The sequence below is a fragment of the Mastigoproctus giganteus genome, chromosome 3 (genome assembly GCF_048544385.1).
Source record: "Mastigoproctus giganteus isolate SK-2022 chromosome 3, ASM4854438v1, whole genome shotgun sequence".
NCBI classification, from domain to species: domain Eukaryota; kingdom Metazoa; phylum Arthropoda; class Arachnida; order Uropygi; family Thelyphonidae; genus Mastigoproctus; species Mastigoproctus giganteus.
This window is the reverse complement of record NC_143577.1, coordinates 231,819,668-231,845,723: the sequence shown is the minus strand read 5'-3', so window position 1 is coordinate 231,845,723 and position 26,056 is coordinate 231,819,668. Positions and strand designations below refer to the sequence as shown.

Here is a 26,056-nt window from a genome sequence, read left to right as displayed (position 1 = left end):
TCGTTTATCTATCGCCATACTTTTTAAGTAGGTAGCTGAACATTTTTCAATACTGTAAGTCATGAATTACACAACTTCAGACTTACGTAAATTTTTTTCACCCATTTTTTTTTTTTTTTAAGATTGTAAAATTTAAAACAAACAAACAAAAAATAATAAGCAATCAATAACGACGATCACAGCATGCACAAATTGCACAAGTGAGATATGGAGTAACAAGCAAAAAAATAGGAAAGAAGAGAAGATTCTTAAAATTTATTTATATTTTTTTTATATGACTGAAGATTTCAGTGAAGAGGACACACATTTCACCACAATAACGTAAAAACCCACAGAATTCCAGCTATTGGTATTATCACAAATGCAATAAGATTGAGTTTACTACCTGTTTATAACTGATTACACTAACAGAAAAGACCAGTAAACCGGCAAGTGCATATTGTTTTTATGGTAGTGACCTCCAGAAATGTGCTTTAGTAAAATGTGAGCTCGTGTGGGGTTGATAATAGTGAGTTTTTGCTTTAACTGTGAAGTTCTTTACAGAAAATTTCATTTTCATCATTATCATGGTGCCAACTAAGAATAAGTGACAGTGGTACTAGTAAATCTACCAACAATAGGAAAGCGATTGATTTGGATCAGAAAATTAAAATAATAAGGATGTACGATTATGGTCAAACATTAACAAGCATTGTGCCAAATTCAATATGTTATTAGTCATTCCCGAGTTACGTAAAAGTCGACTTAGTAAGAAGTCGTGAAACGTATCTCTTATGTATGTTGGGGACTTCTGTATTTTTGGATTATCTGGGATTTTTTTTTTACCTTCTATCCCGGAAAATCGAGTCTGCTGTACTTGGATTTCAGGAAAACTTTTGATACTGTTGCACATAATAGACTGCTGTACAAATAGGGAGCGTTGTGGCATTAAGGGCAAGTTACTGCTATGAATAAAGGGATGGTTGAGTGGTAGAAGCCAGAGTTATCAATGGACACTGCTCTTCGTAGACTAATGTTATCAGTGGAGTCCCTTCAAGGTTCAGTGCTAGGCCCATTGTTGTCTGTATTTATTAATGATATTGATGAAGGTACACCAGGCTTAATGTCTAAGTTTGCAGATGATACAAGATTGGCAGGGTGGTTAATGATGGTTTGCTACTGTAACTAGATCTAGAAAAATTAGGTAGATGGGCTGAAAAATGGCAACTGAAGTTTGACATTGTAAAATGCAAAGTACTGCATATGGATAGCAGTAATCCCAAAGTAAACCTGTTCGATGAGCTGTTTCAATATAATAGTATTATAGTTATAGTATATACAACAGTATTATAGTTATAGTATATACAACAGTATTATAGTTATAGTATATACAACAGTATTATAGTTATAGTATATACAACAGTATACTATACTACAACAGTATTATAGTTATAGTATATACAACAGTATTATAGTTAAATATGACAGTAACAATGGTATGCTGCTGTAATAGGATCTAGAAAAGTTGGGCAGATTGGCTGAGAGGTTGCAACTAAAGTTTAACATTGACAAATGCAAAGTACTGCATATGGGTAGCAGTAACCCCAGAGTAACATTCCAAATGTGCGGTACTGCACTCAAGGTAGTGGAGAATGAAAGAGTCCTGGAGATAATTCTGCTATCAGATATAAAGTTTTCTAAGCAGTGCAGACAGAAGAGCTCATGGAGTTTTGTCAATGATAGACAGTAATTTTGCTAGCAAGGATAAGGAGGTGATTATTTTTGTATAAGGCAATGGTGAGGCCACCCCTTGAGTACTGCATACAGGTCTGGATCATTTTAGGAAGGATGTAGAGTTGCTGGAATGAGTACAGAGAAAGGCAATGAGATTGGTGAGGAGAACAAAGGCTTAAGTTCTGCAAATTGCAGCATCTGGAGACTAAATACCTGAGAAGTGACTTGATTGTGGTTTTTAAGGCTTTGAATGGATTGAGCAAGCACAACGCTGTTGGCATTCATTCTCTTGCTTAGACTATACATATGAAGGGCATAAATTCAAATAGAATCAAAAGGATGGTTGCAGGCTAGATGTGTGGTAGTTTGCCTTCAGCCAGTGGGTAGTTAATTTTTGGAACAGACTTCTATCTGTTGTAGAAGTGGGTTGTTTGAATAAATCCATGGAAGAAACTGTTGGATAGGGTGTGTGTGTGTGTGTGTGTGTGTGTGTGTGTGTGTGTGTGTGTGTGTGTGTGTGTGTGTGTGTGTGTGTGTGTGTGTGTGTGTGTGTGTGTGTGTGTTCTGATGCTGTATAAGCTTTGCTTTCTTGCATCATTTGCCATTACTAATACTTGAAGCTGTTTTGTGCAGAACAAGGTTTCTCAAGTTTAAATGTACTGTGCTATCATCATTAAAACTATAGATAGGATTTCCAGTTAGTGGAAGGTCATTAATATACAAGAGGAAAAGAGTGTGAGAAAGAACTGAACCTTGGTGAACATCGTTAGTGGACAATTTAGAAGACAGTCATCTAACGTTCCTCACAGTGATGGTAGATGACTTTGATCAGAGAGAAATCTGGATACCCAATAGACAGTTGTCAGTCCATAAGCTGGGAGCTTGTTTAGAAGACTTTTATGCCAAACACTATCAAAAGCCTTAGATATATCAACTACAACTGCTTGGGTTTCACCAGACTTCCTTTGAATTTGTCTAAAGATGGGTAGCATAAGCTAATATATCCCCAGTTGATCAATACTAACAGAATCCATTCCAATCCATTTTGCTTGATAATGAGAAGTTGCTTTGGAGTTTTGAATCGAAGATGTTAAAAGGTGGCTTTGGGGAATCCATTATACAGAAACCTTTGTCATAACTTAAATTTTTTGCAACCGTTCACTTTAGATACGTGTGGCCTCTATTATTTCTGTAACAGTTATTCACTGGTTGGCGCTTGCTGTATCAAACTTTTTTTGATGTTTTCTGGAGTGGTATTAATGTATATTCACTACATTGTTCATCTCAGATGTTTGGTTCTGCCATGTTATATTCAGTCATCCAATTTTTTACAGTTTAACATAATGGTGCATATTCTCCTGATGTGTTTATTATGTCTTTGTGAATATCCTTGCTCAGTAACTCCTTTTTGTAAAGACATATTATTCTGCTTGGTGTTTAGTTTTTTTCCATTCATGCAGGCTTGGCCCACAATGGCTGAAAAAAAAAATTGTTGTCGTTATGAATGATAATTTTGCATGCATTCATATAAAGGTTCCAGTTATTGAAAAAATATGTGCACCAAAAATACATCTCTGTTCTATTGAAAGGTTAGAAGCATATCAAACACCCCCTTCAGTATTTTCTGTACAAAAACACAAAATTAAACATTGGTCTGTATATATATAATTATAGCAAATATCATTTTTTATTATTAGCAAATATCAAATGCTATACATAGTTAAAGTTATTGTATGGGAAAGATTACAAGTTAGAAAAAAAAAGTCTCCATATAGATTCCATGTAGGAGGTAAAGGTTCCAGATAATGGCACAGACTAATTAGGTGACTCCCAAGTGATTTTTTTTTTTTTTGAGAAAAGTCAAAGTCACATTGCTTTATGGAGATGATGTCTTATTATTATTATTTTTTTTTTGTTAAACAATATTATGAAGATACGTGAAAAAGCCTACTACAACAGATTATCATGAAAAGAATTAATTTATTTTACAGTTTCTTCAGACTGATTTATTTCCATTCCTGCCAGTGTGAGAATTCCTGTCAAAAATATGCAGCTTTGTTCATGTAATGGTTGTTTCATCATATACTATACTGCAGATATGGTGAAAGTTTTTTCTTCTTGTTCAAGTTGTATAAGGACTGCTCGCCCCCCCCCCCCATGAATGGGAATTCATATTTTCATCACCATACCTTTATGGTTAAATATGCACACTGGCCAAAAAATTACGTACCTTTGTATTAAGATAGTCACAGACAAAGGAAATGTAAAAAAAAAACTGTGACATTGGGATGATGATGTGTTGCCTCATTGAATGTAAAGACTGCAGGAATGTGAAGCCAGAACTGGGAAATTGCGGGATCTATCAGACTTTGGAAAAGGTCTTATCATGGGTGCACGTTTAGCAGGAGCCACGATTCAAGAAATGAAAGACATAACTGGTTTCTCAAAAGCATCCATCTCTCAAAGTTTTTAATGACTGGAGAGCAAGCAGCTCTTCCACATTTCAAAGGAGTAAATGTGGCAGAAAAACAGTAGTTCAAGAGTGAAGCCATCATACTCTAAGGAAGACTGTATGGGAAAAAATATGACATCCAGCATACAGCAAATAACATTTGAATTCAAGCAAACCAAAAACTCCCTATTTTCAACCCATACCTTGTGCAGGGAATTGAAGAAGTTGGGTATTGGCAGTTGCCTGCCTATTCAGAAGCTACTTGTTTCAGAGAAAAACAGAAAAATCTGCTTGCAGTAGTGCTGAGAATGTTGTGTTTGGATAGTGGAACAATGGAAGAAAGTCATGGTCAGACGAATCACGATACACATTGTTTTGCACTGATGGTAGGCAGTGTGGCAAGAACCTCAAGAAGTGATGAACCCTGCTCGCCTTGTTAAGAAAACTCAAGCATCTGGCGGTGGTATCATGGTATGAGGAAAGTTTTGTTGGCATGGACTTGGTCTGTTGATACCAGTGGAAGGTTGAATGTTAACCAGGGAGTACCTGAATTTGGTATCAGATTCACTGCACCCTGCAACGTTACACTTTTGTCCTGAAGGTGATGGCTTCTTTATGAATGACAGTGCCACAGCGCATTGTGCCAGATTGGCTTGGAGAACATGACATGGATTTGCATTATCTTCCTTGGAACCCACGTCCACCCAATCTCAATCCTGTCGAGAAAGCGTGGAATATTCTGGAGAGAGATATTTGGCAACAAAGTTCTCTGACTTCACCTTTTTTGCAGCTACATAATATTTTGCTGGAAGAATGGTTACAATTAGACCAAAATGCACTAAAACACCTTATAGAGTCTGTGCTGTGCCACACACATGCTGTTATTTGAAACAAAGGCAGTCCGATTTGACACTGAATAAAGATTCGTTTTTTTTTTTTTTTTTTTTTTAGCCAGTCTGTGTTTTATACTTATGTATATTTTTAAATAAATTTAGTTTTTAATTTAGCGTAATTGTTGTTGCGTATTGTAACGTACAGCAACCCACTTTTCTGGACACTTTGTTTTTATTCTAAATTTAAATATCCTTCTGATATTTCAGTCGCTTAATGTTTTTGTATCTGACCAATATTAATTATTTGTAGTGTAAAATGTATTTTAAGGTTGATATTTATAGCTGTTGTTTAAAAAAATGCAATTTAATGAAATATGCCCAATTTTAGATTAATGTGTCAATTTGCAATATTTTGTTTCAGTTTTGTGTATCTGTTTGAATGGTTACAGACATCATAAAAACACACGATCATTGCTTGTTTGTGTTGTGCCACTCACAGTGTCCAGTTAAGCATTGTTTACATTAAATGATGCATTATTTTATGATTAGTTGTACATTATGCATCAATGATGGAGTATAAAGTTCTTAAAATACTTTGTGCATTAAGTTATAAAATAACACCAAAGGCAATTAAAAGAATTAATTGGATGTTTTCGAACCATGTCAAAGCAGTTACACTTTGTTGTTGGTTTAGGTGCATCGTCCATTTGGACCATATTGCACCATTTTATAAACTCACTTGCCTGCACAAGTGTGTGTTCAGGAGCTGATTTACATGTTGTGTGGGCTGAAAAACCTGGAATACTGGAATAATTAATGGAGTGCCCTACTCCATCTGCTCCCATTAAAGAAGCCTTTTAAAATTCTTTTTGTCTACAATGGGATTTGAACTTGGACCTTTCCAAATGAATGAATGACCAGTGGCAAAATAACTATTCTGTTAGGAAGAAATTACTCTTAGTGAGGAAGGCCGTATGTCTGAAAAAATCCCTTGGTGGTGCTGTCAGATTCAGTGTTGAGAAAATGAGCAACTGCTGCAAAGTTACTACAAAGAATACCAAAAATGCTTGAAGGATATGTTGAAAACCTAAAATAACACCAAGATGAAAGAAGAATTTGTTGAATAGACCTGTTACAAGGTCGGGAAAGAACTTCTAAAAACAAAATATCTTTCTTTTCTTGCAAAAATGGTTTAATGTGGTAAAGCGTATTTCCATATTGTACTGCTCCTGCCTCTACATGTCAGGGCTGGAAACATGAATAAAGTCCTCTCACAGGGCTTAAAAGGAGCAAGAACGGACAGTGCAAAACAGTTCACCTATGGATCCTGTGGTCCAGTTGTCCCAGACAAAGATGACATATTCCATATTCAAAAAGTCTATTCAAAAAAAGGAGGAATGGATTATCATCCCCTCTTTTTTAATACTATACTCCTCCACAGACCAGCCATTGAGTTAGCTTTCCCCATTTTTAATAAGAAATGTTTTGAAAATGTGACTGGTCTGGCAACTAAGATAGGGAGATTTACTGATGGAGATGACTGAGCATATTTGTATATATGCATAGCAATTTCTGCTAGTAAATATCCACTTTCGGTGGAATTCCCATAATGGTTATCCCTACACGGCACTTTGAACTCCTCTAAAGGCGTAATATCAGAATGAAATCTGTTAAACGTATCTGACAATGAACTTTTTCACAAACTAAATAACTAGAATGTATGCACCAAAAGAATTGCCATCAAAAAAGCTTCTCCCTACTCAGACGTTTATACTTGCATTTAAAACTCCAAACCTGAAAACAACTATAAAGGCTGGTTACTTAAGATGGCAAGTTCAACCTTACATTTCCAATCCAGTCTGCTGCTTTAAGTGCCAAAATTTGATCACCTGCAAGCAGTGTGCAGGTGTATAGCCACTTGTGGATCAAAAGAACATACACATGAACAATTTGTAACACAGAAACACATAGTAGTCCAAACTGCCTAGGTGATAATTCTGCCTTCTTTAAGGAATGCATCCAGTGGAAACGAGAAAAGAATATTCAGAAATATAAGATAGAGCACAAAGTGCCACATCAAGAGACAAAGGAACAGTTTATAGTATCAGCATAAATTATCTACATATGCTTTAGTTACTAAACGGCTGTGTTCTGTAGAAACTCAAACTGACTGCTTAGTTCTGCCACATATCTCTGGTTGGGTGAGATCACTCCTTTCCTCATCAGAGGAACAATCTACTTTCAGGTATTCAACTCAGGAAGTAAATGCCGGTAACATTACCTCCAGATAAGAATCCTATTCAGTCACAAATGAACAAACCAAGAGCTCTGAAATAGGCAAAATGCACAAATGTATAAGGATAAGGTATATTCGGGTCAAACAGCATCTGGGGTTTCTCCCATCTCCGCGTATGCACATTGTATCGGAAACAGAACACTGTCAAACCAGAGATTTAAAAGTGTGTGGGTTGTGCCCATTGTTCCTCTGGCTTATTGGCCGCCGGGCCCCGATTGGGAACTGACATTGTCCGCGCACAAATATATAGTGGTAATATCATGAACATTGTTGAAAAAGCAGATCAGAATGATCCAGTTCTTGAAATTCATCCAGAGGATGATATGGACATTGGCAGACCATTTAAGAAAGGAAAAAAAAAAAAAAAAAAGTAGATAGGCACAAACAAAACACTGTAGACAAACAGATATATCAATTAAGAAAAAACAATGATTCAGTGGAATTGGCATAGACGTCTTGCTAATTCAGATGATGTATGTGATCTGTTAAGTGAATATGATTGTTGCGGTATGCATAAGAAACAAACCTAACCAATATAATATTATGGCAATAAAACAGTATGCCATATATAGAAAAGATAGAACTGCTAATATAGCACACAGAGGAATGGCATTGTCGGTGAATTCTGGAACTCCCTCCAGACCTGTCCCTTTGCAAAGGTAGTTGCAGCCTCGTATTACCATTGGTGCAGCAATAAAATTAGTTTCATCGTACCTCTCTAAATCACACATATACTCTCATTGATTTAGGTGATCTAGTAAGGCAAACACCTGCCCCCTCTTTTATCATGGGTGACTGGAATGAAGGTTGTCCCTTATAGGGTTCTCAGTGCAGAGGGCAGTTAACGGAAAAAATTCTAGACAAAACTAACATTGTTAGACACCAGTTCTCACACTTACATGCATCTACCATCTGGATCAAGCTCTGTTATTGATCTTTCAATATGCTCACCACAATAATTCCTCCCATGGACTGGACAGTCACAACCTTCATAGTAGTGAGCACTTCCTGATCATCTGTGCTATATGGACAAGTTCTTGTCCTCAGACTAACATAAGAACAACCTGCGTTGTTCTTATGTTAGTTTTAATTTTACAAGTTTAATTGTATTAAATATCAAGAAATAGCTCATTTAGATACCTTTGTCATTACAATCCACACAACTGATTCTGCAGTAAACTGTATTACACAAATAATGACAACAGTTAAATCTGCTATCCCAAAATCATCTACCAGAGTCTGTATCCATCCGAAAATCTGGTGGACCAAAGCCTGCAGCATTGCTCAAAAAGAAAGCAATAAATACTGGAATCTGTTTTGTAAACATCCAACCACAGCTAATGTCATACAGTTTAAGAAAGCAAGGGCTAAAACTTATCGTATAAGACAAATGAGAAAAAAAGAAGCATGGGTATGTTATGTTGCCACCATAAACAGGTCAACAGGTACCTCTACAATCTGGAATTAATGGTAAACACTTGTTCACAACTTCTGATTTTATTTCTGAAAGGGAAGAAATTTTTAAATTTCTTGAATTTGTTAATGCATAAGGTAATTTGTTTTAAACACTTTTAGCTGTTATCACATATGAACCAGTCTCAGTAGGTGAAATCCATGACAGAAAAATACAAAGTGCATTCATTGCTGCTTGTCATTCGTGTAATCTGCTGCTAACCATGATTGATCAAATTGTGCAGTGCACTTACATAGAAGAATAGGTGAGGAGTCTCTATCTGCCTCTCACAATTGAACAACAGAAATTTTTTTTGAGGAATATTGCTCTACTAGTTGGTACCATTCTTGTGTTTTAGCTTTTTTTAAGCCCGAGAAAGACCACACCAGTCCAACAAATTACTGCCCTATTTCTCTAACCAGTTGTTTAGAGAAAATGTTAGAAAAAAATAGTTAATGCCTACCTGACATGGTTCCTAGGTGCACACAACATCCTAAATCTAAGTCAGTGGTTTTTGGAAGGGTAGATTGACACTTGATCTCATGACTGATGCAAAAGCAGATATTTGGAAGCTTTCCTCAGAAATGAACACTTATTCATATGTCTTGACATTGAAAAAGCCTTTGATATAACGTGGGATTCTTCAAGACCTGCATAAATCTGGCTTTTGGAGTCATTTCTCAAAATTTATCCAGAACTTCTTGAGTAATAGAACCTTTCAAGTATGTTTCCATTCTTCTCTTTTTAGAACATATTTGCAAGAAGAGGGAATTTATCAGGCTTTGTGTTAAGTGCCACTCTTTGTTATCAGGATTAGCTCTATAACTAACCATACCTGACAGAGTTAATGCATATTTGTATGTGGATGACCTTCCTATCTCATGTCACTCTCAAAATATGCAATTCAGTGAAAACACTGAAATTCTGTATTATGTCAGTATCCAAAGCCTGTTTACTCTAATCCTGACATAAACAAATGTATGTCATAGAGCAAAGCTCTCACTTAGTTGACAAAGTATCACTGTTGTTGAGCAGTTGACCAATAAGACTATTACATATATTTGTTTATGTTAGGATTAAAGTTAGGGTGAAGAGAGCATGGTGTCTATGCCTCTAGTTTCTCATAATGGAGTAATTTGTTTTGATTTTTTTTTTTAAATCAGTTAATTTTGTAGTTCTGTGGTAGTTGCTTTCAGGCGACACTGATTACTAAAATCTCTCTACAGATATAAGCAATGGATCCACCACCTGGTACAGAATACTATGAACCATTATCTAATTCTCGTCTCCAAGATTGTATGAGTAACAGTGAAGGCAGTGATGGTATTTCAAATCAGAATAATCATCATAATTCTGAATTAGGTAATACATCTTCAAGGGATTCGGATCGTATGCGAGACAGGGACAGGTAGGTCATTGTTCTAGTTAATATTGTTTATTTTAGGTGCAGAGAAAAATTTCCACTCATTTGTACTCCCAGAGGTACTTTTGGACATGACTACTTTCCAAGAAAGTGAATGCTACCAGTATCATTAAATGAAGTTATTAGAACATAAAGCACTTGTGTTTCAAAGATGGCGGTATATACATCATTAGAATAAGTAACATAATGGATTTTCTTGTGCATTACATCACATTTGTGCTGCCAAAACATGAGCCATGTGATAATGCATTACATGGATTTATTTATTTTGGATAAAAAAAACATGTTATTCAGGTTATGACAAACAAACTCCTTGGATTTAGGATGAGGAGCATCTCTGGGGTAACAAATGACATAGTGACAAGTGTTTTACTGCAGTGAACTTTACTAGTAGTTGGCCATTTACGAAGAGCAGACAGTTCCATCTGTATAAAACTGAGAAGTTATATAACATGGATATAGAAAGTTACATCTGATGCAGTTAAACCTAGTTAATATTAAGTTCAGGAGGTCAAAATACATTCATTTTGATTTAAATAGTTTTGAAGTATTCATACAAGTTTAGAACATGGTATTAATAAATCAAGAGAAAATTTTTAATCAGATACTCGTATTAATACTGTCAAATTTTTGTAATTCTCATTTAAAATAATAATATTTAGTAATATTTTAATGTATATTAATTCAGTAAATATGAGAAAGATAACAATTACTCTTGGGAAAAATTAAGTTTCTCACACTTGATAAAAAGATTGCAGAGTTTTGTTTTTACTTCCGGTACTATGTTCAATACATTAATATAAAATCGCATTAGGTAAAATATAATTAATATAATTATTATACAATACTCTACTCTTACATATAAAATAGGCATTATAAAATCCTTTTCTCGTGGGATATTTAGTGTTTATTATTTGTAATACATGTGAAAATAGGTGATATTTCTTTCTTTCTTTATTTTTTTTTTTTTTTTTTTGTTATCACTTTTGGTGAACTTCATAACTAAGCTCATACTTCTCTTGTTGATTACACTGTGCAAGCTGGTAACCACTTTGACGTCAGTTTAGAACACCTGAGTATGGTAGACAGAAAATGTCTAGTTTCTGAGTACAGCTGTAAACATATATATTTTTTATTACAGTTGCAAAATTTTACCTTGGCTACATGGAATTAACTTGTTTATTTTATTATATATATATACACCAATGAGCCAAAACATTAGGACCACCTACCTAATATGATGTTGGTCCTCCACATGCAGCCAAAACAGCTTGTACCTAGCGAGGTATGGATGCTACAAGATTTCTAAATGTGTCTTGTGGTCATCATCATCAGACATTTTCAATCCACTGCAGGATGAAGGCCTCTCCAACAACTTTCCAGTTCCTTCTGTTTTGTGCAATGGAAATCCATTTACTACCCACAAAACTCATGAATTTCATCTATCCATCTCTGCCATTGTCTTCCAGGTTTTCATCTAACTCCTCTTGGGTTACCATTCTGTTATTTTCTTAGTCCATGTGTCATCATGTCTTCGAGCTATCTGACCTGCCCAAGACCATTTTAGTTTTCTAAATTTCTAAATGTGTCTTGTGGTCATCATCATCAGACATTTTCAATCCACTGCAGGATGAAGGCCTCTCCAACAACTTTCCAGTTCCTTCTGTTTTGTGCAATGGAAATCCATTTACTACCCACAAAACTCATGAATTTCATCTATCCATCTCTGCCATTGTCTTCCAGGTTTTCATCTAACTCCTCTTGGGTTACCATTCTGTTATTTTCTTAGTCCATGTGTCATCATGTCTTCGAGCTATCTGACCTGCCCAAGACCATTTTAGTTCTTTAGTTTTAATAAGAATGTCCTTTACTTGAGTTTGTTGCCTAATCCATCTGTTTCTCTTCTTATCTAATAGTCTGATTCCCAATATAATTCGTTCCATTCTTCGCTGTGTAGTTCTCAGCTTCTCTTCCATCCTTTTGGTGAGTGCCTGAGTTTCACTTCCATAAGTCATGGTGGGGAGTATACATTGGTCCATTATTTTACATTTCAGACAAACTGGGATATTGCTCCTCAGTATGTGACTATATTTCCTTAATGCTATCCATCCAAATTTATTCTTCTCTTGACTTCCAGCCATTTATCATTATTACAGCTAATAACTTGTACCAGATAAGCATATGACTCCACCTTTTCAATTACTGCTCCTTCAGTCATTATGTCCCTTTCTGTGGCATACTTGTTCATCATTACTTTTGTTTTAGCCATATTTATTTTTAGTCCAAAATCCTTACTAACTGTGCATAACTGATTAAGATTTTCCTGTAATTCTTTGGGATCATGGCTTATGACCACAGTGTCATCTGCAAATCGTAAATGGTGTAGGTACCCTCCATTCACATTGACTCCTTTCTGCAACCAGTCTAATCTTCTGAAAGCTTCCTCAAGGGCAGCAGTAAACAACTTTGAAGATATTGTGTCTCCTTGTCAAACTCCTCAATTTTAAATTTGCTACTGTCTTTGTCTAGTATAATAAAGGAGGTAGCATTCTCATATATTTTCTTCAAAATCATAATATATGGGATATCTATGCCTTGTCTTTCCAGTGCCCGAAACATTGCCTTATGCTGTATGGAGTCAAATGCCTTTTCATAATCCACAAATGCCAGGCATAATGGTATTTTATATTCATTTGCTTTCTCCATTAGCTGTGACATTACGTGAAGGTGATCCATAGTTGAAAATCCTGTCCTAAAGCCAGCTTGCTCTTTCAGTTAATTCTCATCAAGTATTCTTTCTAATCTGTTAGTAATGACCCTTGTGAAAAACTTGTAGATGTGGGATAACAAGCTAATTGGTCTATAATTTCCAATTTCTGATTTATCTCCTTTCTTATGCAGCAAAACTATGATTGTATTATTCCACTGCTTAGGCGTCACACCTTTTCTAATGCACTTTGTGAAGAGACTTGCCAGTTTTTGTGTTATGTCTCTTCCTCCCAATTTTAACAACTCTACAGTAACTTCATCTTCCCCCAGGGCTTTCCGATTCTTCATTTTCTTCAATGCATGTTCTACCTCATCAGGAAGAATATCGGGTATGTCGTATGTGTTGCTACTTTGCAATCCATCTTCCCCACTGCTGGCATCATTCTCTTGTTCCTTGTATAATTCTCTATAGTAGTCTTCTGCTATTTGAATTATGCCTTCTCTGCTATTTATAAGTACACCATTGCTATTGTTCAGTTTCAGTATCATTTTTCTTTCTGTATTACTGCTCATGGCTGCTGATTTAATTTTTTTGTTTTCTCTTAATTCTTCTTATACTTTTCTTGTGTTAAATCTTCTTATGTCCTCTCTGAGTCTCTTTCTAATGGCTTTGCATAACTCAGTATACTCAATTTTCTCCTTGTCAGTGTTTATTTTGCTCTTCATTTGTCGCCTTCGGTTCATCATGACAAGTGTTTCTTGACTAATTTTTTCTTCTTTGGATTTCTGTTTCCCTATAGGTTTCTTGGGCTTTATCACTTTCAGAATGATGTAATATTCCTCGTCGATATCTTGGTCCCGAACAGTCTGCAGTAGCTCAAACTTGTTCTTAAGTTCCGGTACATACTGCTTTTTCTCCTCTTCTTTTATCTCAAAGACCTTTGTATTATTTACTCGAGACAGTTTTTCCCTTTCTTTTCTTGCTTCTATATCAAGGGTGCATCTTACCATTCTGTGATCACTTCCAACATTTACCTTATTCAGGACTGTAACATCATTCACGATATATCTTCTGTTAGTGAGGATGAAGTCAATTTCATTAGTCGTTAATCCATTTGGACTTTTCCATGTCCACTTTCTGTTCACCCTTTTCTTGAAAAAAGTGTTTCTTACTGACAATCCTTGAGATTCTGCAAATTCCACAAGTCTTTCACCTCTTTCATTTCTTTCACCAATTCCAAAATTTCCTATAGTTCCCCTTTCTGCACTATTTTGTCTTTTCCCAACCTTAGCATTGAAGTCCCCCATAATGATAATGTAGTGGGTTTTCTGCTCATCTAGAAGACTCAATTTCAGTGTACATTTCTTCAACCTCTTCATCATCATGGCTCAATGTTGGTGCATAAATCATTATAACCTTTAGCTTGTACCTCTTAGAAATCTTGACACCCTTGGTGATGTACTTTTGAATTTCAAAATGTTGTTTTTTATATCTTTATGGACCAGAAAGCCAACTCCACTTTTGCCCCTTTCACTGTTTCCATTGGTGTACTGCAGATTTCTACTTGATAAACTTATAAGTGATTCATTTCTTCTTCTTGTTTCAGCCAAACCTATTATATTCCAATTCACATTTTCTAATTCCTTTTCCAGTTCTAATATCCTGTCTTCACCGATGAGTGATCTTATGTTGTAACAGGCCAAGTTCAGTTTTCGTGCATGGCAGCCTGGTTGTACCCAGAGATTCTTAGCACCCTCTGCTTCCACTCTGATCCTCTCACTGCCGTAAGAGGGGGAGTGAAAGCCGCTGGGGACTGAGGGCCATTTGTATTGTTGTGCTCTCATATGCTGGAGGGTTTGGGCTTTTCCTCTTCAAGCTGACCAGGCGTCTTGAAGAGAACCACTCTACACGTTTGTTGCCACCTAAGTGACGTAACTGGACTTCTCCTAAATCTTCTGTAATAGAAAGATATTGGATCCATCAGTGTTTTAGACAGTGTCTGATAACACATACAATACCTGTTCCCCTTTAAAAGTATCTGGTACCAACATGTAACCAGCAGATCCTTTAACTCCTGTAAGGTCCGTGGTTGAGACGCTGCAGATCAGAGTTACTGTTCCAACACAAACCACAGATGCTCAATGGGATTGATGTCTGGGGAATTTGGAATCCAGGACAATAGCTGGAAGTCTTCCTCATATTCTGAGAACCAGTCTCAAACAATCCGGACGGTGTGGTGTGACGCATTACCTTGCTGAAAGACTGCACTGCCAGAGGAGAAGACCATTGCCATGAAAGGGTGTACCTGGTCAGCAATGATGTTTAGGTAGGTGGTAGACATCAGAGTGGCCAGCATGTGGATGACTGGACCCAGGGTATCCCAGCAGAACATTGCACAAAGCATGACACTGCTGCCACTGGCTTGTTTTTGTTCCATGGTGTATCCAGGCGCCATCACTTCTCCAGGTAAACAACGCACATGTACCCTGCCTGCGTATCCTGTTGCACTCGACATGGTGCAACAGGAAACGTAATTCATCGGACCAGATGACCTTCCAACTACTCATGGTCCAGGTTCGATGCTCGTGTGTCCATTATAGGCTCTGTTGTCAGTGAACTGTGGTTAGCATGGGCACTCAGAGCGGCCTGCGGCTATGCAGCCCCATTTTCGCCGGGATTTGATGTACTGAGCGTTGTGACACATTACTCCTGTCACCAGCATTCCAATTACCAGCAAGTTGCTACACAGTCGCCCTTCTGTTGCCACGTACCATCTGGGAGAGCCTTCACTCACCTCGAGCATTGATGAGCTGTGGTCGTCCAACACCTCGCTGGTGGTTTCTGGGTTTCCCCCTCCTTGGACCACTTTCAGTAGGTACTGACCATGAGCAGCCCACCTGCCGTGCTGTTTCAGATATGCTCTGATCCAGTCGTCCGGCCATTATAATTTGGCCTTTGTCAAACTTGCTTAAGTCCGCTGCCTTTCTATCTGAAGAACAAGAATAACACTGATTAACGGAGCTCAGTATCAGTTGTTTTTTATACTGTGTCCCGACCTGCACACGTGACATAGTTCACCTGCAGTTGCTTCGATTTGCATAACAACTCGCTGGTCATAATGTTTTGGCTCATTGGTGTGTGTGTGTGTATATATATATACACACACCAATTACAGTGTGTGTGTGTATACACACACTGTAAAACCCCCGTATCCGCAGGAGATACGTTTGAAGACTTACCGTGGTTTCAGCCATCCACGGATATAAGTGGACACCTGCTGACCCCATATATAACTTGATTTTCTTGTACATACATACATACATACATATAATAAAGTTTAATTCCTAAATTAAACACACACAGTAAGACATTACCAACATTAAATACGGTAATGATAAAGTACAGCAGACTCTCGATTTACCAGGATTAGGTTAACTGGGACACTTTGACTCCAAATAAAGAAAAAAAAAAAAACAAAAATCATAAAATTCAAGTAACAACTAGAATAGGTATTAACAGATATTTTGCAAGTTGTAAATAAGCGACAAGAATCGGTGTTATAAGTCGTCATTGGGAGATTAGTGTACCTATTATCTTGCAACCCCCTCTGGCTTCATACCTACCGCTCAAAAAAAAAGTTGGGTTTGAATCCTGCCTCGGCCTTGGATCAGAGTAAAATGCAAAAACTTTGGGAGGTGCATTATGGCCACAGTAGCCAATGCGCAAACAACTAACAAAAAAAAAAAAAAAAAAAAAAAAAGCGACCAAATGTTTAGTTTGAGTTAGTGCGTTGCATTGATTGTTGTGTTCTGTCGCACCGTATAAGGACAAATTTTGTTTCGTTATTTATGTCAGGAATGTCAGGATTTTTTTTAATATAGTAACTATTTTTATTTTATTTTTTTCTGTTTAGAAATCGCAAAAATGATGGGCAAACGCAGGAGTTGTGCTTTCAAATTAAACAAAAACTTGAAATTATTCAAAAGTTTGAAAACAGTGCATCTGTTAAATCTTTAATGAACCATGATAATGTTGGTGGCCAAAACATATGAAACATCGTAAAAAATAAAGGGAAGCATTGTATTGGACACGTGAGTAGTACGTGTTAAGTTTTTTTCATTTTTTCCCCCCCATGGTTAACCGCAGGTAACTGAATCAGTGGATACAGGGCACAACTGTATATATATTTTGGGGTTTTTTTGTAAAAAAGTTACAATTTCCTGAAAAGTTTAGCTGTGGAAGCTTCTTATTGAAAGAAAAATATTACATGCAACTATATACTTAAATAAATAATGCACAATAATAATAAAAAATGATTTTTCAGGAGACCACTGTTCAGTTCGAATTCAAGAATATGCAATAAAGTTTTTATATCTTTTTGGCTTAGCTATGTAGTATTGAAAATGAGAGAAAAGCTCTCAAAGCAGCTTCATAGTTAATATTTTACCTAAATAGTGACCTTAATTTACATGCATTAAAAGTAGATTTAATGCCAAACAGTAAAGGTAAAATTTTACAATTGAAATCAAATGTACTTAGTAGCACCACACTGCATTCTCTCTCTCTCTCTCTCTCTCTCTCTCTCTCTCTCTCTCTCCCCCCTAAAGTAATGTGAAATGAAATTAGTCACAATACATGCAAGCACTCTAAGTAGCTTACGTAGCTGTAATTAGCAGAAGGAATTAGTGCTATGTTATGAAGTATACCAAGCTTTTCATACCAACTAAGAAATACTGTTCAAGGTTTTGCCCTAAATGGATGTCAGATGAACTAACACTCTTGTCAGAGAAGAAAAATGCATGGGATGCATATAAATTATCAGGCAACACAGAAGCCTATGGTAGATATAAGCTAGTCTGTAATCAAGTCACAAAGGGGATTAGGCAAGCATAGGCATATTACAAGAATTCATTGGCAAAGGGTGAAAAGAAAAATAGTAAAGACTTGTTTACTTATATAAACGCTAGAAGGAAGGGATGAATCAGATTGGTCCCACTTGATATCAATAATGATTCAACTGTTGATCCTGCTCAGATAGTTGACAAACTGAATGAGTATTTTGCATCTACATTCACACATGAGGAATTCTGTAGAGAAGTGAAGGACAGAAGTTTATTAAGCCCTAACAGGGAGCTTTTGTAATAACTGAGAGCAAAGTGAAGGAGAAATTGTTAAAGTTAAATATAAGAAAGGGACCTGGGGTGGATGGTATCTATCCAGTTATATTAAAGGCGGGTGGCAAAGGAAGTAAGCAAACCCTTAGCCATAGGTATGAGAGCTTCCTTGGACTCGAGGATGTGCAAATGTATCCCCAATTCACAAAGGGAGATCAAAGGGTAACAACAAGTAATTACGCACCTGTTAGTTTAACTTCTGTTCCGGGGAAAACAATGGAGTCACTGGTTAAAGAAGCATTGCAGGATCATCTAGACAAGACTGCAGTAATAATTCAGACAGCATGGGTTTGTTAAGGGGAAGTCTTGTCTGACCAGTTTGATTGGATACTATGATGTGTTCACAAAGGAACTGGATGCAAAAAATAATTTCGATATCATATACTTAGATTTCAGGAAAGCTTTTGATATGGTTGCACATGAAAACTACTGTAAAAATTGGAGCAGTATGGCATTAAGTGCAAGTTGCTACAATGGATAAAGGGATGGTTGAGTAGAAGAAGACAGAGAGTGATTATCAATGGACACTGCTCTTCGTGGACTATGTTATTAGTGGAGTCCCCTGGAATTCGGTGTTGGGCCCATTGTTGTTTTGCATATTTATCAGTGATATTGATAAAGGTATATCAGGCTTAATGTCCAAGTTTGCAGATGATACAAAAGTTGGTAGAGTTGCTAATGACAGTAATGACAGTATGCTACTGCAACAGGATCTAGAAAAGTTGGGCAGATGGGCTGAGAAGTGGCAGCTGAAGTTTAACATTGACAAATGCAAAGTACTGCAAAATGTAGCAGTAACTTCAGAGAAATGTACCAACTATGCATTACTACATTCAGGGTAGTGGCAAATGAAAAAGACCTGGGAATAATTGTGCAGTCAGATAAGAAGTTTTCTGAGCACTGCAGACAGGCTGCCAGAGCAGGTCATGGGGTCTTGTCAATGATATACAGAAACTTTGCTAGCAGGGATAAGGAGGTGATTATCCCTTTGTATAAGGCAATGGTGAGGCCACACCTTGAGTACTGTATACAGTTCTGGAGACCTAATTTTTATGAAGGATGTAGATTTGCTGGAATGAGTACAGAGAATGGCAACAAGATTGGTGAGGGGAACAAAGGGGTGCTCTTATCAAGAAAGACTTAAGTTCTGCAAATCGCAGCCACTCAGAAGACTCGGCACTTGCGAGGTGATCTGATTGAAGTATATAAGGCCTTGAATGGTTTGAGCAAATTTAATGCTGATGGGAATCTTTTTTGTGCTCAGATTACGAATGTGAGGGGGCATAAACTCAAATTGAGAAAAGACAGCTGTAGAATAGATGTGTGAAAATTCGCTTTTACCCAGCTGGTAGTTAATTGCTGGAACAATTTTTATCTGTCGTGGAATTTGATAACTTAAATATCAAGGAAGAACTGAACAAACTTTTGGAGCAAATGGATGGGTGAAATGGGAAGTGTTTTTTTTTTTTTTTTTTGCTGATGCTGTATAAGCTTGCTTTCTTGCGTCATATGCCTCTGCTGATGCTAAAGTTTACTGAATGAGAGGTAGAGCTAGAAGAGAGAAAAGCCTCTGTTTTTTTGCATGGATTGCAAGTATTAAAAAGCAAATAATATCCCAAATCGTGGATACTCTCTTTAAATGGCAAATATACATAAGCAAAAAAGTGCATTATTTTAATCCATAGCTTGTGTACTTCGAGTCGCATGGCTTTTATGGCTGCAAAAATTAAACGCAACAATCCCTATTATTATAAGTGAGAAATTTAAAAAGATTTCTTGTTGTGAATTTCTTAAGAAGAATAGTTGAATTTTTTAAATCCTTCAATCTGAAATTATTTTTTTCTCTGAGGTACATTCATTGTATTTCTCTCTCATATTGAATGCATACATGTGGTGACTTGCACAGATACCTGCATTGGGAAATAAAGTATGTTGTATTGTTATCAAATAGTGGTTTTTATTATTATTATTATTTTATTTTTATTTTTTTGGTGGTGTAAATGATATGGATTACATGTGCAACCATATTTTAATTATGTGAAGTCACTGATTCCGTATGCATTTCTTGGGGAAATAATAGAAATGTAAAATGTAAAGGTGCCATATATAACAAGTGGCTAACCTTTTGTGTGGCATAATATGTAGCATCCTGCATATTACATATTATGTTGGAAATGCATTGTGTGCCACTTATGGATGGATCCAGAAGCTCCTTCATTGATCCATGCCTGGTACCATGAAATGTTTTTGCTAACTATGTAAAGGAATTTTATGCTAAGCACTTGTAGTAATAATAATAATAATAAAAAAACATTTATATATTCATAAAATAAATTTAATATAGGTTAACAAATGAATGTTTGCCCTCACAGAATTGATGTTGTGAGGAGTGTGATGAGCATCCTCGTGCTAAATTAACACTCAGAGTCGGTAAATATGATCCAGTAAATAAGGTTTCCACCAAGCTGAAGCCTAGGTCTTATTTGCTGGCAATAAAAGGAATTGAAACTGTATGCTAGGGCTTTACAAACTTTTTTGATGCCAACACACTACGCAAATGCTAAAAATAATTTGACACCCTACCTAGAATTTTGTAATTTGGCACTTCTACTAACTTTTGTTCCTGATCTTTAAGTTGAATAAATGCAGTGGTATGCAATATGCAGCCTCCTTTGTTTAAGGGCAAAAATATGTTAACAGGAGTAAGAGAGAGGGAAGGTGTGTCTTACTATACACAAGCTTAACAAAGACTATATAAAATTGACTAGGGTCAGTGTTTAGTTTTCACTGAGAAAGAATTTGTTCAGAGCTCAATGACCTCCAATTATCAAGCACATGAAGAAATAAACATAACTTTTTTTTAAGTATTAACATAATTATATTTTAATCAGTCAATTATATCAGAATGTGTAGTGAAAGGAAATCAGAATGAAACAATGCTGATGTGATGCCAACATGGTGACATCCTTTGGGACATGATGCGATGTCTGCTTTGGAAAGGTTTGCTGTACATGTTTAGCATCATCTCTAAAGATTAGTTTCTGCAATTTCTCCCTTCCATGTTGGGAGGCATGCCACTAACTCTGCCTGGGGTCACAAGTGACACTGGTTGGCTACCTCTACTATATAATGATACTATATGCATCACGCTAGCAAATTTGCATTATAACAGTGCTTGCCTGTAGTTGGCTTGAACAGTCTTTTTGAATTAGATCAGCTATTCACAATTTGCAAAGGGAAAATATCTGTAATGAAGTTCTATTATATTTGCATGTAATTAATATAAATTTTATTAGTCTGTTTTATGAAGTTACAATGGCCGACCGGGCTAGCCGAGTGGATAAAGTACCTGCCCGGCAACCCAAAGGTCGCGGGTTCGATTCCCGCCTCGGGCTTGGATCAAAGTACTGCAAAAACCTTGGGAGGTGCAATATGGCCACAGAAGCCGATGCACCAACAACTACCAAATCAAAAAAAAGAAGTTACAATAATATGCATTGTTTTGGAGGTGGAGGGGACGGCATAGTAATGCAAAATATTGAATAAATGATAATTGATATGCTCTCATGAATATTGACATGCTCATGAATTTCTTCATGAGAGCATGTTTTTAAAGAATTAATAACATCTGGGCTCTCTGTGGACTCATTGTAATCACTGCCATCTGGAGAATACTTGTAATTTATGGAGTTGGTAATTGATATTTTGATGCACTTTTCCTTCAAAACATTTTGTCACTTGCACATTTGAAGAGAGGACTAGCATACTGTGATCCTGCTTTTCGTCTCATTCTAAAGCTGTTATGTGAGCTAGATCAGGTAAGAAGCATTCAGTGAGCATTCTCCAAACTGTATTTGACCTCAAGGCTAAATTGACCTTTCTGTTATTAGTTTTCTGAATAAATATCTAATCTCTTAGATTAGATTTAATTAGAATTGGCTTCTTGATTATTTTTGAGCATGCAGCGTATCTAACACCAACTTCTTTTTGCCACATGGCAATTTTCACAAGAAATGAATGTGATCATTTTTGTGTCTGTACCCTACCTTAATAAGGAATAAATTTGTTTCTTTTTTGTTTCATCATCTGAAAGGAGACAATTTGTATTCTGATGCATCTCAGATTTTTTCCTCCTGCTTTCATTGTAAAGAATCTTGATTACTAATTATATGCTTTCTTCATTTGTGTATTTTAACTGATAGTTTAAAATATTTCATTATTACGAGAGGCATCTTTATATTCTTTAATCCTAATATATATATATATATATATATTTTTTTTTTCTCTTTACAGGAACAGGCGTAGAGATCGTTTAAGAAATAGAGATTACAAAACAGATAGAGACAGGGATCGTAGTCATGAAAGAAATGAGGATAGTTTTTATAATTATGAAGAGGTATATAATTATTATTTTTTTTTAACATATGCATGATTACCATAGTAGTGCTTTATACTGAACATCACGAAATTGTGTGACCTTCATTGCTGTGTGTGTTAGTATTAGTATTAGCAGAGGCATACGATGAAGCTTATGAAGCATCAGCCAAAAAAAAAAAAAAAAACCTTCCCATTTCACCCCTTCATTCATTGCAAATGCCTGTCCAGCTCAGCCTTAAATTTATTTAGGCTGTCAACTTACACAACAGAAGATGAAGTCTGTTTCATCAATCAACTACCTGCTGGTTAAAGGCAAATTTCCACACATCTATTCTACAACTGTCTTTCCCAAGACAGTTGTATCCCAAGTAATTCTGAAGAAACACTGCTTGGCACTGGTCATTTGTGTGATCTTGATATCATTTATAAGTTTTGTGATCACTCTTTATGTCCCTTTGTCACTGATTATTTAAGAAAATCAGAAACAACAATGGTCTTGGTACCGATTGTTGAGAGACTTTTAACACTAACCCATTTTAAAGAGTAATCATTAATCACAACCTTCTGCCTCCTGTTATCCAGTAATCAGTCCAACTAAGGATACTTCCTCTGATACCACCATGTTCAGTTTGTAATAACCTCTTGTGCAGGACAGAGCCAAATGCTTTCTAAAGTTCAAATAAACAATGACAAATTATTTCTTATATCCAGCTCATGAGTGACTTAAAATATCTAATCACATTAATTAAACAAGATTTTTCCTTTAGAAAACTGTGCTATGTTTCCTTCAGAATACCATATCTATATAGTTGCCACTGTATTGCCTTTTTAATTATAGTTCCATAATTTTTCTACTGCTGAAGTTGGACTGGTCTGTAGTTACTCCCTTTGTTTTTAGAACCAACTATCTTTGTGGAATGGCAATATAGTGGCACTTCTCCACTCCAAAGGAACCTTCCCTGAGTTTGATGACCTCATAATTAATCTTAATGGTTCAGTGCACTCTCTTACCACTTCCCTCAAAATTTTTGGGTATATTTCATCAACCTTACTTGCCTTTAGGTTTGAAAGTTTTTCTAATAAACAGTCTTTACTTTCAGTATAGGTCATCTTTGCAGAGAGGCAAAACTGTCCAGCTTGACTTGCAGTTTTGCCTCTCTCTGCAGAGGATCTTTCTTCTGTAAAGACTGATGCAAAGTGCTCCTTCAATTCATCAGCAACTTCAGTTGGGTTAGTATTAGCAGTACATAAAATGGTCCGTTCCTTGCACCACTTTACCACTTAGATAACAAAAGAGATACCAGAGATTTGTATTATAAGTGCTTGTCTGTAAATTTAAGTGACCCTCTTTGATCAAAGTAATTCTCTTTGTTTTCAGGTATTTATGTGTATCTAATGCATGTATCTGGGAATAAACATGATCAATCACTGAACTTCTTGATCCAACCTTGTATCTTTCTGCAGCTCACACGTTTAGGGGTCGAGAGAGTTTAGTTTGGTGTTCAGATGTTTTTTTTGGAAATTTTAAGTGTTATAATTTAGTGTGTGCATAAAAAATTGAATTATTATTATTATATCTGAGATTTTTAAAAAAAAAAAAAAACCTGTGTCTTTTTTTCCTGAACCAGCAAACAAATTATGATGGATACTCACATGATGACAGTTATAATAGCAACAGGGACAGTTATTTTAATGAAGAAGATAACTATTCTGGAGAACACGAGCAAGATAGGAACTTTGGAAATCGTAGAGATAGTGGTTATAGCTATGATAGGTCTGATGATTTTGGTGATAGAGAAGATAGGCAGAGAAGAAGAGACCGTGATAGAGGTCGTGACAGAGACAGAGATCGTGTGCGTGAACGTGACCGAGACAGAGATAGGGATCGAGACAGAGACAGGGACCGAGATAGGGATCGAGACAGGTCACGGGATCGAGACCGTGATAGAGATCGAGACCGAGATCGTGGAAGAGAGAGAGATTGGAGAGAAGAGATTCCGAACCATACTATCATGGTTAGAGGATTAGCATCACATCTTACTGAAGCTGATGTAAGTTGGATTCCGTTTATATGTTCTTTTTATTATTGACTTGAAGTTTAGTTACTTGGTGTATTTTTGATCCTGTTATTCCAGACTTATCACAGTTAAGTAATAATACTGTAATTCTCTTTGTTTTCAGGTATTAATGAAGTACATTACAGTATTTTTTTTTCCAACTTTTATGTACCATGTATATCTAACCACAGAAATATTAGACAAGTGCCCAGCACTTTTTTTTAGGGTTGTCAGATTTATATATAAAAGAAATAGGTTTAATTAAATGAGTGTTCCCATTGGCTAGTCAGTGTTAGTTGGCATATTCTCATTGGCTGTTTAGTGTTATCAAGTTTCCAGCATCTAGTCCTTTTTCCTGTTATTTGTGTAGCTGGTGTTTCTAAGTACAGGGTTGTTAAAATTAAAGTATCCCTATGTAGAGGGCTCTGGAGCGAGTTCTAAGGCTTGTACTGAAGAGAAATTTGGACAACAGGTACAATAAAGAATGCGCTCGGCATTTATTAGAAAAAAAAAATTAGGTATAAAATTTGTCACTGTTTATACATGCAACAAAAGTATAAATACAGTGGTATCAAAGAATTAAAAAAGGACTTCACAAAACACTAATTTTATGTACTGATGCGGATAACTGATGCGCGTAACTATCTTAGTTACGATTATGCAAATAACGTAAGTTATTTGCATAATCGTAAGTTATTGCCACAGCACCACTATTCAGCTCTACTGTACTGTATGTATAAAAGCAAAGTAGTCTCTTCAAATAGGCCTCTGGGGTTGGGAATATTCATATTCATAATAACTGCACAATCATACACCAACCGTTATTAAAATTATAAATAGTGTTATGTTATATTAAAATAATGATGTAGATAAATGAAATAAATAGAATGATAAAATTCCACTGGATAAAACTAATAAAAAAGTAACTGTCTGTACAATAAAATATGAAATTTTTAAACTGCAAAGAATTATTTACAATAAAAACAATGTATGTAAAACACAGATTTGCGGTTCCAGTGCACATGAGGAGAATACTGCCCATGCTCCTGTAGAACCACGTGCTGAGAACTGTGAGCCTGCTGATATTTAAGGATGTGCCGTACGATAAACCTCACTGTTAAAAAAGGAGGCGGATGCCTCTGAAAGCTACGGTGTTTTAGTGCTTTTATCATCCTGCGTTTTATCTACATTGTTTTATTGTAAATAATTCTTTGCAGTTTAAAATTTCATATTTTATTGTACAGACAGTTACCTTTTTATTAGTTTTATCCAGTGGAATTTTATCATTCTATTTATTTCATTTATCTACATCATTATTTTAATATAACATAACACTATTTATAATTTTAATAATGGTTGGTGTATGATTGTGCAGTTATTATGAATAGTCTCTTCAAAATCATACAGTAGATGTTTGCCTGCATTACAGCAGCAATGCCAACAATGTTGCAGGAAAAGGCACTATTAGTGAAGCTGTACTATCAGAACAGCAACAATGGAGCTGCAGCTATCAGAGAATTTCTGTATCAGAAGCGCATAAGGCATGGACCTACGACTGTTTGTGCTGT

General features: G+C 36.1%; 1 protein-coding gene across 3 annotated transcripts in view; it reads left to right on the top strand.

Moving 5' to 3' along the window:
- The window catches only part of LOC150088835 (RNA-binding protein 5-like), a 405,596-nt gene that overhangs the window by 58,063 nt on the left and 321,477 nt on the right, over positions 1 to 26,056 (top strand). For all 3 annotated transcript variants that reach the window (XR_016546742.1, XM_090369695.1, XM_090369696.1), the window contains 3 exons: positions 9,974 to 10,155; positions 22,348 to 22,450; positions 24,060 to 24,482. Coding sequence is in view for 2 of the 3 variants with exons in the window: in XM_090369695.1 (XP_090225821.1) it covers positions 9,983 to 10,155; positions 22,348 to 22,450; positions 24,060 to 24,482 (699 nt within the window). In the remaining variant the exon portion in view is untranslated. The remainder of the gene's footprint in view (positions 1 to 9,973; positions 10,156 to 22,347; positions 22,451 to 24,059; positions 24,483 to 26,056) is intronic.